The sequence below is a fragment of the Sinohyriopsis cumingii genome, chromosome 14 (genome assembly GCF_028554795.1).
Source record: "Sinohyriopsis cumingii isolate HCF-2022 chromosome 14, ASM2855479v2, whole genome shotgun sequence".
NCBI classification, from domain to species: Eukaryota; Metazoa; Mollusca; class Bivalvia; order Unionida; family Unionidae; genus Sinohyriopsis; species Sinohyriopsis cumingii.
The window spans coordinates 53,152,346-53,168,126 of NC_142974.1; the positions used below are offsets into that span (position 1 = coordinate 53,152,346).

The 15,781-nt window shown below is 34.5% G+C and overlaps 1 protein-coding gene across 1 annotated transcript; it reads left to right on the top strand.

The window, feature by feature from the left end:
• The first annotated feature begins 13,706 nt into the window (after window positions 1-13,706).
• LOC149783812 (uncharacterized) lies at window positions 13,707-15,435 on the top strand. Its single transcript, XM_089933168.1, has one exon. The coding sequence runs from the start codon at window positions 13,802-13,804 to the stop codon at window positions 14,804-14,806; it is 1,005 nt and encodes a 334-aa protein (XP_089789294.1). The 5' UTR covers window positions 13,707-13,801; the 3' UTR covers window positions 14,807-15,435.
• The last annotated feature ends 346 nt before the right edge of the window (window positions 15,436-15,781 follow it).

Here is a 15,781-nt window from a genome sequence, read left to right on the forward strand (position 1 = left end):
ATTGGTATGAATAATGTTGGACAGTAGTTGACACCCTGTAAATAACACTAAATTGGGATGAATAATGTTACACATAAGTTTACACCCTGTAAATAACTTACTCTAATTTGGTATGAATAATGTTACACAATAGTTGACACCCTGTAAATAACTGAAACTAAATTGGGATGAATAATGTTACACAATAGTTGACACCCTGTAAATAACTGAAACTAAATTGGGATGAATAATGTTACACAATAGTTGACACCCTGTAAATAACTGAAACTAAATTGGGATGAATAATGTTACACAATAGTTGACACCCTGTAAATAACTGAAACTAAATTGGGATGAATAATGTTACACAACAGTTGACACCCTGTAAATAACTGAAACTAAATTGGTATGAATAATGTTGGACAGTAGTTGCCACCCTGTATACAACTGTAACTAAAGTGTGATGATTAAGGTTACACTATAAATGACACACTGTACATAATTGTAACTAAAGTGGGATAATTAATGCTACACAATAGCTTACACCTTGCAAATAACTTTAACTGAAGTGGGAAAATTAATATTACACTTTTGCTGACACCCCGTATAAAACCGCTGTCATTTTAGAGCTGAAGCCTATGATTTTCTAGCTAGCTACACTACTGACACAATTCTATAGGAAGCTTTGAGTCTGATGCCTGGTGAGGTATGTATCAGAGAATGCAAGTAAACATACATTATAATGATTCAACAAATTTAGTAAAAATTGGTGGACTCAACAAATTACATCAATTTAGACCAGAGAAAAACTGCATTCCAGACAATATTAGGATCATTCCCAGTCCTATAAAGGCATATAATGTTATGTAATTAACAGATTAACATACACTAGTAAATAACCATGAAAATAACATGTATTTTTATTTTTCTTGTTACCTAATATTTTACAACACCCATTTGGTTGCTATGTGACATATGTGACATTTGTCAAATGTGTGATTAAAGGTTCATACCACTGGAAAGATATACAGTGGCAAAGCAGTATACTAGTTATACCATACACCTATAGCAGATGCCTTGATATCAAAACAAAGCAAGAGTCCCATGACGAGATTGGTTCTCTACTAGTCAACAATTAGCAGTACTATATTTACTGATTCTTCTTATACCCATTTACCTCGTGGAAGAAAAATATGGTATAAGAAAAGATTGGTGCTTACGGAAGATGTGAGGTTAGCAAAATGGTTTGAAAAATTCAGTGCCCGCATAAGCTTACTTACCTGGACAGAACACTGAGATCTCCTGTATATAGACCATGGCTTACTTACCTGGACGGATCACTGTGATCTCCTGTATATAGACCATGGCTTACTTACCTGGACAGAACACTGGGATCTCTTGAATATAGACCATGTCTTACTTACCTGGACAGAACACTGGGATCTACGGTATATAGACCATGGTTTACTTACCTGGATGGATCACTGGGATCTACTGTATATAGACCATGGCTTACTTACCTGGATGGATCACTGGGATCTACTGTATATAGACCATGGCTTACCTACCTGGACAGATCACTGGGATCTACTATATATGCCGATTAAATCCATTAATCAAAACTGACCATGACTACCCTTTTGGAAAAGTATCTCTATACAATTATGTATAGGGTTTACTGGCATGTCAAATCAATACTGGCTGTATTGTACCAATTAAAAGTTAAATTCTAAAAATGTAATAATTTCAAGACAAACTTCAGGAAGCCTCTAAATTAAAGTTAAACATAAAGTACAACAAGATAGAAGGTAAAAAGTAAAGATGTTGAAATTCCATAAAATGTATGTAAAATCAAAACTAAAGTTAATTCAAGCTCTCACCTCATTGATAGACATGGAATTATAGGCATTGATGCTTACAGGCAAATTGATAGGTGCCATTTACCCATGACCTGAGTTCAATCCTTGCTAGTGCATGAATTAAAAATTTGTATCCTATAAGATAATGATATTTATTCATATTTTTTAAACTTTTGTTACTCTTAAGCATTATCCTATTGAATCTAGAGATATAACATTACTGTTCTGGTTGGTGTATATATGTATTTGTCTATAATCTCACACACACACACACACACAGAAACACACACACACACACACACACACACACACACATATATATATATATATATATATATATATATATATATATATATATATATATATATATATATATATATATATATATATATATATATACATACATACATACATACATACATACATACATACATACAAACATACATACATACATACACCTTGTGCATTGATTTCTGTCTTAATAACCCAGAATGGCTGTGTACTCAGATGAAAATTAATTAACCAGGATGACATGCAGGTATCTTTACTAGGTACTATGATATGGGAAAAACTTTACCTGCAGACCAGGGTTCAAATCTCCATAAAGTGTCAATTAAAGATTCTCTAACCCACTTGTTCTCTAACCCAATTGATAATATGAATATATATATATATATATATATATATATATATATATATATATATATATATATATATATATATATATATAGATATATATATGGGGGGGATAGGTTTGGTTTGGTAAAGCCCCATTAAGCCATAAATAAAGTACATGTAAATGTAGTCATCTAGGCATGCTTACTCAAATTAATTACTAATTTGTTGTTCTAAAATTGCATGTAATACTTAAAAGAGTATAAACAAAGTCAGTTCATTTATGATTGCTAAATGCAATAGAAAGGTCACCCCAAAATTTCCTGTCTAAATGATTGATCTCTCTTAACTCTTACAATGGTGGCCAGGAACTAATCTCAGTAAGAAAAAGAATGGGTTGGATTGATCATAACAAAAACCAGAGCAGTACACTTTCATTGTGACATTAAAGTGCATAACATGCAATCTAGTTTGTACTGTATCACGCTTTTAGGTTGACCTCATTCAAACATGTTAGAGAAAGTTAGCCTCGATTTTGCTATGTATTCTTCTCATAGCATCTAAATAATGACTTTCCAAGGAATATGCATACTTAGATCCAAACAAGGGACTAATTGCCATTTAAAAGTATGTGTACTCAAATTCTAAAATTGACACCCAGTTTTGAACATACCCATATTACTTTAATGTGTTGAGTTACTCATCTATATCTGTAACTGCATTTATAAGCAAACCCTTGCCTTAGTTAGAACAGAAACAAATCAGTTACTGTTACTGTTGCAAGAATTCCTTTACTACAGTGACCCCAAGAGAGTATTTCTGAAATCACCTATTATTTATTACACACCTATATTGTCATTTATGTTTGTACAAGTGATTTTATGGCTGTGCAACATAACACCTTTTTCTTGTTTCTGGTTTTGTTGTTGTATCTGCTTTGTGATGCATTTACATGTTTGATGGAAAGTAGTGTAGTATATGAGAGCTCTGGTACAACATATGTTGATGTTGATGTTGTGGGGTTTAACGCCATTTTTCAGCACACGATAGGCTATACATGGCGGCCAGTATTAATGGTGGAGGAAGAACCCGTGAAAACACCGGGAAGAACCACCGACCCACGAGAAGCTACTGGCAAGCTTTCTCACATACCCACATTGGCCGAATCCATGACTCGAACCCACGCAGACAGAGGTGAGATGGCAGTGATCCGTAACGGACAGCGCTTTAGACCACTCGGCCACTCGGGGCCCCCTGGTACAACATATAAACTATTAACTGATATTACAAGTTTTGTATGCTCTGCCGCTTTCTACTCCATCATCACAATGTAATAACATGCTCCATTATTACCAAAAATGACTTGTTTTATCAAATTCACCTGAAACCACATGTACTGTATTGCATATAAATTAATGACTGAAGCCACAAATATATACATTTATTTCAAGATTAATTCAAAATTTGAAAAAAGAAAGACTGTTAAATTGGCAAATAGAGTTTGATCTTTTTAATAAATTTATCTTGCTGCATGTATTGTTTTCTATAACTTTTGTGATGGTACTTGTTAGTTGTTTCTTTGAATTTTGTAGTTTACTAAATAACTTGTGTTTCTTTTCAACAATACTTTAATTTAAATTTGTATGAGAAAATTTGAAGGACAAGAATGGTACAAAAATATCCAAGTGGAAATATTATTCCTTAGAAAATTATTTAATTGACATGCACTTAAGTAAAGAAGAGAAACATGTTTGATTTGGCTTTAGTGTTTTACAGCACATCAACACAAGTAGGTTATTTAGTGCCAAGGCAATTGGAGAATAAAACCATACCTGAGGACACAACTCAGTATCTGACCCAGGCTGATTCAATGGTAGGGTAGGAATTGAATCTGTATCCTTTTGGTTGTGACTCTGGCACACTTACAACTGAGCTTTCGTGGTTATGTGTTTCTTTATAGCAGGAGGGGCAGCAACAATGAGGAAATAGATAATTGAATTAAGAATGAAGCTGCAAGTTGAGGATCCACTGAGTTCAGAAAAAGGGATGCATTAACAACATACTCCATGAGTAGTGATGCAGTTCACTTTAAGTCATTTCAATAACGATTACATATATATATATATATATATATATATATATATATATATATATATATATATATATATATATATATATATATATATATATATATATATATATATATATATATATATATATATATATATATATGTATATATATATATATATATATATATAAAACAGAAACGTATATGAAGGCATATTAAAGTTACTGCTATAATGGCATGGCTTCTCTATGTACACTTCAGCATACATTGTTTAGCATTGCTTTACAGACTTCAAGAAACTCAAAGGTTAGACATGTTTAGGTCAGACCACCTTAAACATAATTATGCTCTCCATGGCCACACTATGAATACAAAAATAATGAAATTAATGAAAGGTCAATGATTACATACAAACAACAACACAATGAAAAGAAGATGACATAAATGATGCATTATAATATATATATATATATATATATATATATATATATATATATATATATATATATATATATATATATATATATATATATATATATATATATATATATATCATAACTAATGCTTGCTTTTTTAAATTCAATTTCTGCTCGTTTGATTTTGTGCTCGCTATATCTTATTTATGCATCTTTTCTCTGCCTGATAAATTGCCTCTAATGATAGCAATTTACTAACTCTTTTCAGTGTGTTAATTTAATTGATTTCGTTAGAAGATTTTTTGTTTCATATGTTATGGAGAATGCGCATAATCAATCAAAGTGATTGGTCTGTGAATTATGCAACAACGAATAAAATTACACAACAGTAAACTATAAAACATCAGCAAGGTATCAAAACTCTCAATCCAAAAACACTTAGAAAACAGTCACTCTTAAGCAACAACAACAACAATACGAATAAAGTACAGTTACAGAATGAAACTTTTTATATATACGAATTCATTTGCGTCGTTGTTCAAATGGATAATTCTTACGAAGTCATCGAAGAAACATTGCATTTTATGACCATAGTAAGTAGGCAAAGAGATGTGTGATGCCTATACCGCGTAGTAGAAAAGGTGATTTCAAAGATGCTTACTGGCACACGGATTAAATTTGGCTAATGCGAAAGCTCTATTCATAGCCTGATCATGAGGGGAAATTGACGTGCAAGTATTGCAAAATACCAGGTCAGAAATAGATCTTGAGATTTTATTTGTATAGATATGTATCTGTTCGCGAGCAAAACTCGAATGAAATCAATTTATTTAGGTTTTATCGCTATGAGATGTATAGAGGATTCGGCAAAATAATTCAGCATAATATAGTTTTAAGCAAAATGTTAGAACACATGCAAAGATGAAACTGTAAACAGTAATCAAACCCGTGGAGAGGATGGCAGGAAGTTCAATATTATGCAATTTGTTTGAAGATTGGATGGATAACATTTTATAATAACAAGCATTAATTAAAGCCATGGAGAGCCAACATAAACGCTTGTGATGAGGAATTGTAGCAGCAATCAGCCTTAGCTAACACATCGCTATAGCCTCATACTCTCCAGGTTCAATATCCAGATTCATCTTAGCAGACGACAGCAAGGTAAAAATGATACAAAAAAAAAAACTTAGTTTTCTCCAAACTGAAACAGGAGAAAGTGAAACACGCATTGATCGAAGTACAATACATCAACTGGTTACATTTGATATCAATTCCGAGGCTGTCGCATAAAACAAGGTATTCTTCTGAGATTCGCTGTCTTACCTTAAATCAAAAACTATCAGTTCCACTATAGTTAAACATCAAGATTTTCTTTATGTGAATAATGCAGATATACAGACCTTTTTATGAAAAGCATCGGTTACAGAAGGCCTGTTTAGAAGAAGAAATTTATCATTTAAGAAGGCGGCCTTCAATAACATCAGGATGACTACCCAATGCAAATTCAGAGTTGCCACACCCACGGCTGGGAAATAAGGCAGATGAACTGTTCAGTTCTATGCAAACAGGAATAACATTAGGAACTTCTATGTTGCTTTGCAGACATCTACAGCCCGTAGTCATCATAAACATCTACAATACTGAGTGCTCACAGGCCACATTGTCCATGACCAAGAAAAGATACTTTAAAAACGTTCAGAATACTTCAGCAACATACTCAGTCAGCTGTCGCCTATCAGCGAGGAGGCAGTTGATCAACAAGTGGAAATCAACATGTCACTCACTTGCTGATCCTCCAACGCTGAATTAATCGGCAAAAGCAATTGACATGATATCAAATGGCAAATTACCTGGAGCGAAAGATACACCAGCAGAAGCATACAAAGCCGGATCTTGCACACGGCTAGGAAATCGATTAATCTCTTCCAGCCGAAGTGGTCTAGGGGAAATATACCCCAGGAGTACAAGGATGCACCCATCGTCCACTTGTACAAGCGGAAAGGCAACAGACAATCCACGACAACCATAGGAACATATTATTATGCCAATGACAGGCACAACCCTTGCCAGAATGCTGCTGATTTTGTCTTGTGTACCACATTAATCATGGGTTCCTGCCTACGAGTCATGAAAGGTAGAAGGTTTTGAGACAGGCTGAAATTCCAGGAACATAACTACAACCTGTGCACGACAATTATCGATCTCACAAAAGCTTTTGACGCGATCAGTCATGGGGGCATTGGGAAGATCATGGCAAATTGTGATTGCATAGTGACATTCATCGTGATGTTTAGGCATTTCCAGGTTGACATGCCCTCTCTTGTGCAAACATCGTAAATCTCAGAAGTGCATCGGATCCTCTTTTGATCAAGCAAACACAAGTAGAATAACATGTAAAGTGTGCCAGTGACAGTTTAGCGTACAAAATGGACCTGTTCAGCCAATCACTGAAACCAAAACATGTTAGCGATGTTATACTTATCTTAGATCTCAAAGGAAGAATAACATAAAGTATGCGCTAAAACCCATGGGAAACTGTTCAGAACTTAAAGTGTGTTAACGGAGAGGCGTACTATACATACATATATGTTAAGAGACTTGTGTAGCTGACTACTACTACTACTGCTACTACTGATATGATTATTATTATTATTATTATTATTATTATCGGAATCGAACTCTGGTCGAGTCATACCAAAGACTTACAAAACTGGTTCTAAGAGGTTAGTGTTAGTACTGGTCGGCTTGGTGTCAGGATAATGTGACTGGGTCGGACATCATGCTACATGTCTTCGTCCTGATGCCCCTGTGTCAGACTTCACTACAAACTGTCACACTGCAGACATCTTAGTGATATGACTGCAAAATCTTGTTATAGCTACGTTAACAATCCACATCACTCACTCACATACACACTCACATTGTCCATCTCTCTCTCTCTCTTTCTCTCTCTATCTCTCTGGACCATCGTAGCAAGATGCAGTTTCTCCTGTGTCGTGCGTGTGAACCTATAAATGATGCTAACAGACACGCCGATCAACATAAATGGGTAAGAGAGACAGAGATGTAGAATAAAAACAATATTATGGTCGTGAATAATGTTAATTAAAGACCTCGTGTTGGTTCATGTCGTTTAGTTTATATTCCGCAGTCATTTCCATGCAGTCGCTAGTACGGGAATGGCTGAGTGTTCAATGTTCAAGAAACTAAACATGTGTTTATAGGGCTCTACTTTACTCATTAAAACCATCTTTATATTTAAATCATAACTGTCTTATATTTACTTAATCAATACGAATGAAAATAGAAACTCAGAAAAGAAAACAACCAACTTATATGGTATCAGGGTACCAATTGTTTTTCCATATACCTCAATGCTGATGTTTTGTGAAATAAATATACTTTCTGTCCTACTTGGGCATGCATGTCACACACTGTCTTATAGAACAATGCTAGACTGTCAATTTGACAATGACATAACCAGGTACTCCATTGCATTTAAGAGAGATAACTCTACTGGAACTAGACAGGGGTAAGAGTTATCTTGTCACAACAAGCACATTTTCAGCCATGTGTACCATATTTTAAAAAAAAATCATAAAAAATACAACATATGATCTAAACAGAAATTAACACAAACTCACATGTTGCCAAGAGACTCAACTTTCTTTTAAGCCAAACAGAAAGTACAACTCTTACATAATGCACCAATCACAGCTAGTGTTGTTCTTTAATTCTGAATGCAATGTTCCATACACCTTAAGCTCCGCCCACCTGGACTTGCGCAATTGGTACCATTATACCATATATTTCAAAAGAGAATTGTAAATAGCCACAAGAAGCACAGAATTACATTTTGGAGCGGACACACTGGTCAGGGTTGTGAAACTTTCATTCACTTAGCCAATACACAGTTGCTTGTTATCAGTCCTAACTCCGTTTAAAGACACGTAGGTGCATTTGTTGTTTTTTTTATATAAATAAAATACATGTATATTATATACACTGTATTGTTAATATACCATTCGTTGCATAAATGTTTCATTAAAATGACCTCTTGCAAGTCTTTTAATAAAAAATTAATACATCTCGTGATATACCAATGATATAGCGTACATCTATATATACAAGGGCGAAGCAAAATATATGATATATAGCATAATTATGAGTCGAAAATATACGTCATAAAAACATTGAGTTCGTGAAAAGCTTTGTTTCCAATCCAATGATTAAAATGAATTCGGAATGGAACTTGACAGAGAAAAAGGAAAATCATTTGCTAACATCTATCCGAATCATGGGACATTTACACTTGTACATCAAACGAAACACCAAACAGATAAACCCAAAATGTACAACAAGTTGATCCTTTGAAATGATTTCTAATAACTGCCATATAAAGCTGTGAGAGGAAACTAGCCATAACGTGTAAAGCCCCTGAAAGGGAGTACAAGCCTACGTATGAACAAAGTTTGGACTTGAAGACAGAAAGAATGGAAACCTACAAATGGAAATATGGAAATGGAAACCTGCAAATGGGAAGCGAACCAAGTAGGTCCTTACTTAAAAGAAGGAGAACTCCATTAAAAAAATGTACAATAATTTTATGATTTTTCATAAAATTTACAAAACCCATGATAGGGGCAGATAGGGTAGACAGAAACACATAAAAGTCTTTAACATATAAAAGTCTTTAACTTTTTGACCGGGTTGGGATGCCATCTAAAAGGCCTGCTTGCTGTTTAATAGCTAGAGTTCTGGGAAAGTGCACACAATACATCTATCACTCGGCATATAGTTGAGCAAACTGAGTTGTAAACGAAACACGTTGTAGTGGGTTCGGTGTTGCTTGTGTGTCTGCTACCATGCTCACCAATATCACCTGCATCATGTATATATTGGCATACATTCGGGCAGGTCCGGCCTAAGGACGATTGGACCGATTTGCCCCAATAAGACCCCGCGCTTTTGTAAGTTTGAAAAATATATCTATAGAGAGAAAGTCATTTCAAAGCTATTGAAGAAACTATTAATTTAAATGTCATATAAAACTTGTGTAAAAGTTTATTTCCAATGCCGTTCTCACGCGCGTAAATCCAAGGGAACCCGCCGAAAATGATCCAAATCGGGCCCCGCGTTTGTTAAGGCCGTTACCGTATTAGAGATTCAAAAACATTAGATGGATATTGCATAAAAGGAACAATAAGTTCAATGGATTTCTAATATTGCATAGCTTGTTTATCTTCTCATCCAAATGTTCTATCCTTGTTCAACTAAACCGCAGAGACAGACAGACAGACAGAGAAGATAAAGATATATAATGTTCTAAATGTAAACATTTATTCAGTAACAAAATGAATGACCACAACTATCATATTGAACTACAAATTATGTTCTTGCTCTATCTGTTGTTTTCACGTGACGTCACAAATCGTGTGCACTTCTATATGCCATTTTGATTATCTAACCATGTCTAAGAACATTGTTCTCCCAAATAATTATGAAGACGCGTCTCATTTTGTGCGTGGATATCCTAATATATCATATTTTGTTGTGTATGTCAATACAGGAGACCCAATGTGCGACTTTGCTCCATTTTTGCTTCAAGAAAAACATTGCAATTTCACCATTTTCATTATTCTTTCATAAACAAATAGATCCGTCAATAAACAGATGCATAAACAAATGGATGCACAAACAAATAGAAACATGTAATGATTTTAAATTTTCATGGGCTGAAATTATTTGTTATCGTTCAAATTAAAAAGCCATTTGTTACGAACATTTCAAGAATACTTGGTTTTGATATTGGACACAAGTCATATTCCGTTAGGTACGTGGTTGATTTGAATATACTGAAGATGAAACTTCTTTGAACGGATCTCGCTTGCATTCCGTATCATATCATCCTACATCCATCATCTCCACCACAAATAAAATAGTTAAGCTTAATAAAATAATATTGGTCTGGCAGCTGTCTTTGGCAAATGCACATGTTTTCGCGAAAATTATTTGCTATAAAATTTTAATTCCGTAACCGAAGATCATTGTCCGGAAATACTCTATCAAGATCACAATCTTAGGAACATCATGCAAAATATTTTTTTAAATCTCAGTACTGCCTGTTTGTCAGAAATAACTGCATTTCTATTTGATATTAATATGCATGATTACGACTCAACCTTACTATTCTGACTTTCGATATAAGCCAAGGGACTTCCAGTTTTATTTTTACATTTGTGCTATAGGGGAATTTAGTTTTAAGTATACTTTATGTATCACTTCGATGAAGTAAACATCCCTATTGATAATAAATCAGATTTTTATCTTGAATATGTATCATGATTAATGTCGACAAAGATTTGTTAGGGACTCAGAATGGCGGCTCAAGGTGCGCGCGTGTTGCATAGTCGGTATTAGTGTACACAATAGGGACGTCTGTAAAAACAACCCATTGCTCCCAAAATAGTGGAAGAAATTAATTTATTCTCTGGAGATGGCATCGCTCTGCACTAGGCCGATTACGTTCATCGTTGACAGCACTATATTGTCTTTAAAAGCCACAATATTTAGCTTGAAAGCTCTCGAGGTCTACATGTTATTTTCCATTCAGCACTCTCATGGAGGCGTCACGTGATCATATTACTCACGGTCATATTCTATTTTTAGAGGGAGACATTTCTTTATATAATGGACACTATCTTAATTTCAATGTAAAATGTTTACAAATTTATGTAACAGCATTTCTTGATGTGTCACCACTAAGTTTAACTCCTGTAATTAATAATAATGAAAATTTTGACATATCTCTTTTGACATACCATGTAAAGTGGCTGAGGTATTTGAGTCCATGCGGTATAATACACATCTAACTGAAGAATGATGTCTATGGAACGAATAAGGGCAATAAACTTTAAGGCATCAGATGTTACGTCCTTTGATAGCAACCATTTTACTTTAAAGGTTTTGCTTTCTTCCTTTCCGTTGAACTTTCCCCCTTTTAAACGGGACCTGACATCATCGATGAGAGCTGCTGGTTTATTTCGTGAGTGACGGGAACACTACTCTCCCATTTTAATATACATTTTCCTAGCTTAAAGTGTGAAACACGGTCCGATATTGCCGGGCATACCATTATATTTATATTTTATCTGCCTCGGTTTCACCATTTTGTTATCATTGTAAACGTTTATCCGTGAAATTAAGAATGACATTCCTAAACGAAAATACTCTTTTACTTCAGGAAATAAAAACCTCCCAAAACACCGGTATGGACTCAAGTCGCAATTATCACTTCAGGGTCAGTACAAATGAATATAGACGCAGTCTAATTTTATAGCAATTTTTCCTCTCTTGGTTTGGTGTACTCATTTAAAGGTAATTGTCTTTTCCTTAGTGACATTAATACGTAACCAGAAGTGAAATATATGACCCAATGCACGTTGAACTATTTCAAATTTAGATTCTCCCAAAACACCGGATAACCTATGACATGAAATTCACATTACGTGCATCTCTGAAGATATTTTAGAAAAATATGATTTAGTAGACTGTTGACTCACTTGACGTTAAATACTGACCAATGTATGGAGTCTATTGGGGAAATAAGTATGCTGTAATCCATATTAAAATAAGCAGCAATAAATATAATAAAGAAGAAGATTTAGCATCCTCTTAAAGCATATTCTGGAACAGTGAGACTCGGTCAAAAGGAAAACTCGGAACACAGAGATCATATACGTCATCTTTCTGCATTGACTAATCGAGCATGCCCATGCTTTACAAATACAGACTAGGAACTAAAAACAAGGTTTATCAAGTAAAGAAGTATTTGTGGATTTGGTGCCCAAATCATTTGACGGTGTAGTTTCCTTGCATGTTTATGTAGTGGTTTATTGTTACCAGATGGCGGCTGCTAAACTAGAGATTGATGATGGGCCTAGTTGTCCAATCTGTTTGGACCAGTTCAACATACCCAGACTGCTGCCGTGCGCCCATTCCTTATGTGAGAAGTGTTTACAGTCTCACATAACAACTGAGGTTAAGAAACATATAAAGCTGAGATATATTAATTGTCCAGTATGTAGAAATTCAGCAAGTCCCTCTGTAAAAGATAGACCGACAAGTGAATAGGCGTCGTTGTTTCCTGCCATCACATTCTTACAATCAATCTTGCCAGCGAAAGTACATCGCTTGTGTGACGCTTGTAACACGGAGGGTACCACTGCCCCGGCTGAAGGGTTCTGTGTATTATGTAAAGAGGCCATATGTGGAGATTGCTTGAAATTTCACAGGAAACAGAAAATGTCCAAGGATCATTTCATTATTAGTCTAGATGAATTTGATTTTAACCCAGAAAATGTGTTGAAATTTGCAGAAGGATTTACATGTTCGGATCATCATGGAGAAGATATAAAATGCTACTACAAAGATCACAACATCCCCTGTTGTGCCAGCTGCTTTTTCCACGGTCATAAAATGTGTTCCAAAGTAATAGACTTGAATGAAGAACTCCCTGCTCTGCTATGTGATTGCAAGTCAGATGAAATAATTGCAGATATGAAGAAAATCGAAATCCATTTATACAAGTTTATGGAGATTAACGATTCTTCTGTTGATACTCTTGAGCCGCAAATTAAAAGAATGACTGACCAAATCAGAGAAGAAAGAAAATCAATGCAGTTCTTGACGAGTTAGAAAAACGGGTGAAGACAGAAGGAAGCAGAATTTACAAGGAAGATTAGGAATTAGGAAAACAGAAGAGAATCATCAGTGTTTGTCACTAATTCATGCAGTCAGAAATTCTTATAATCTCCTTGAAGCAGTAAATAAATATGGGAGCAACTTACAAAAATTTCTGATGGCGGAAAAAATGAAGTCGCAGTTACATTCGTATTGCAATCTGGTTGGGGAAAAGTATGAGAAAACTGAAGCAATAACATTTGATGTGCAGTTAGCACATCCGATGCAATCAATTTTGTCCGCCTCTATTTCGGAATTAGGGAAAGTTGTAACTACAGCCAGCTACAACCCTCTGTCCCTAAGATCTTGGCAGAAGCCAACTAAAGACTGTCAGGTCGAGAGGGTTGATATAATTGATCTTAAAGTCGCTACTGGAAATACACCATGGTTTAATGGTGTCACATTTCTCCCTGGAGACAGAGAAATGCTTGCTGATCACTTTAATCGCCTGTGCATCCTACTGAGCTCTTCCTATCAGTTCATCACAAGGCATACACTGACGGGTAAACCATGGAACGTCTGTGTACTGGATGACCACGAGGTGGCAGTGTCGTTGTATAATAAGAGTGAAATCCAGATCCTGGCTGTGATTGATAACGTCATCAGGCCAGTAAGAACGATAGCAACCAAATATAATTGTAATGGAATAGCAGCTGCTGGGGAAGGGGAGATGATTGTGAATGGTAACAATGGTAACAGCAAGAGTCAGTGGAGTCTGATTAACACGAGAGGAGATATAAAGCATACTCACCAGTATGACTCTCCATACGATGATTTCTACAACTACGTAGCTCTGAATAACAAGAAAACACGAGTGTATGTTAGCGTGTTTAATTCACTTATCTGTTTTGACATGGATGGTAGCAAGCTGTTCACCTACAGTACTGACAATCTTACATGTCCCCATGGAGTAGATGTGGACAGATGTGACAACATCTGTATTCTTGGATACTATTCTGAAAACATTCATCAGCTTTCTCCAGATGGGTCCGCCATACAGGTGGTAAATACAAGGGTGCCGAAATCTCCGTGTGCGATTTGCATTGACAAGAGTAAGGATATCTTAATCATCACGAATGGTTCAGATGAGAGAATAAAATTACACATTTATCAACTGAAATAAAATTAACACAAGATCACTTTGGATAAATAAAACAGAGAATTGACTAATCAAGCATTTTAGTTTAATTTGATGAATATGTATACATATTTATACTTATTAAATTACTGAATTAGCGTGCATAATTTAAAAGTCAAGTCAATCTCCAAAATACCCAATACTAATTAAAATTTGCAATTAATTAAAATCTGATGATGGAGATATTAAAGCCTTCTTCAGATGTCTGGAATGTTGTATCATTATTAACCAATAACCTTGCAGGTCAGCATTATAGTAAAAATATAGTTGCCAAGAAAGATAAATAATAAAAAGAGAAAAGAAGAATGGGTATAAATAATATATCAAATTAGATGAAAATGAAGGCAATTGTAATTCTACATTTCTAAAAATTAAAAATGTCATGTAGAAAAAATATTTATTATGACTAACATGCACAATTCTATTCATTATAGAATTGATTTTAGTATGTTCCTGCATGTATTTAATTGCAACAAATATTAGGTAGGTAGACTTTTGTTTGGCCATCACATCACTTGCATGGCTACTGTTGATTATATTGTTATTATTATTATTGATTATTACTATCTTAATTATTGTATTAAGATGAATTTGTGACTTTACTGGATGAAACAAAAAATTGAAGGGTATAATTTATTTTTTGTATGTCATGTTAGATACTATATATATATATAATGTAGACCATTCACAAAAATCTTATCTGAATTTGAATGTTAACTTGTGTTACTGACGCTGAATAAATAGAATATAATTGACTAATCAAGCATTTTGTTTCAATTTGATGAACATTTATACATATGTACACATATTAAATTACTGAATTTGTGTGCATCATTTGCAAGTCAAGTGTATATAATGACAAATACAATTTAATTTTTCACTGTCAATCTCAAAAATACCCAATACTAATTAAAATTTGCAAAATTTATTTAAAATCTGATGATGGAGGTATTAAAGCCT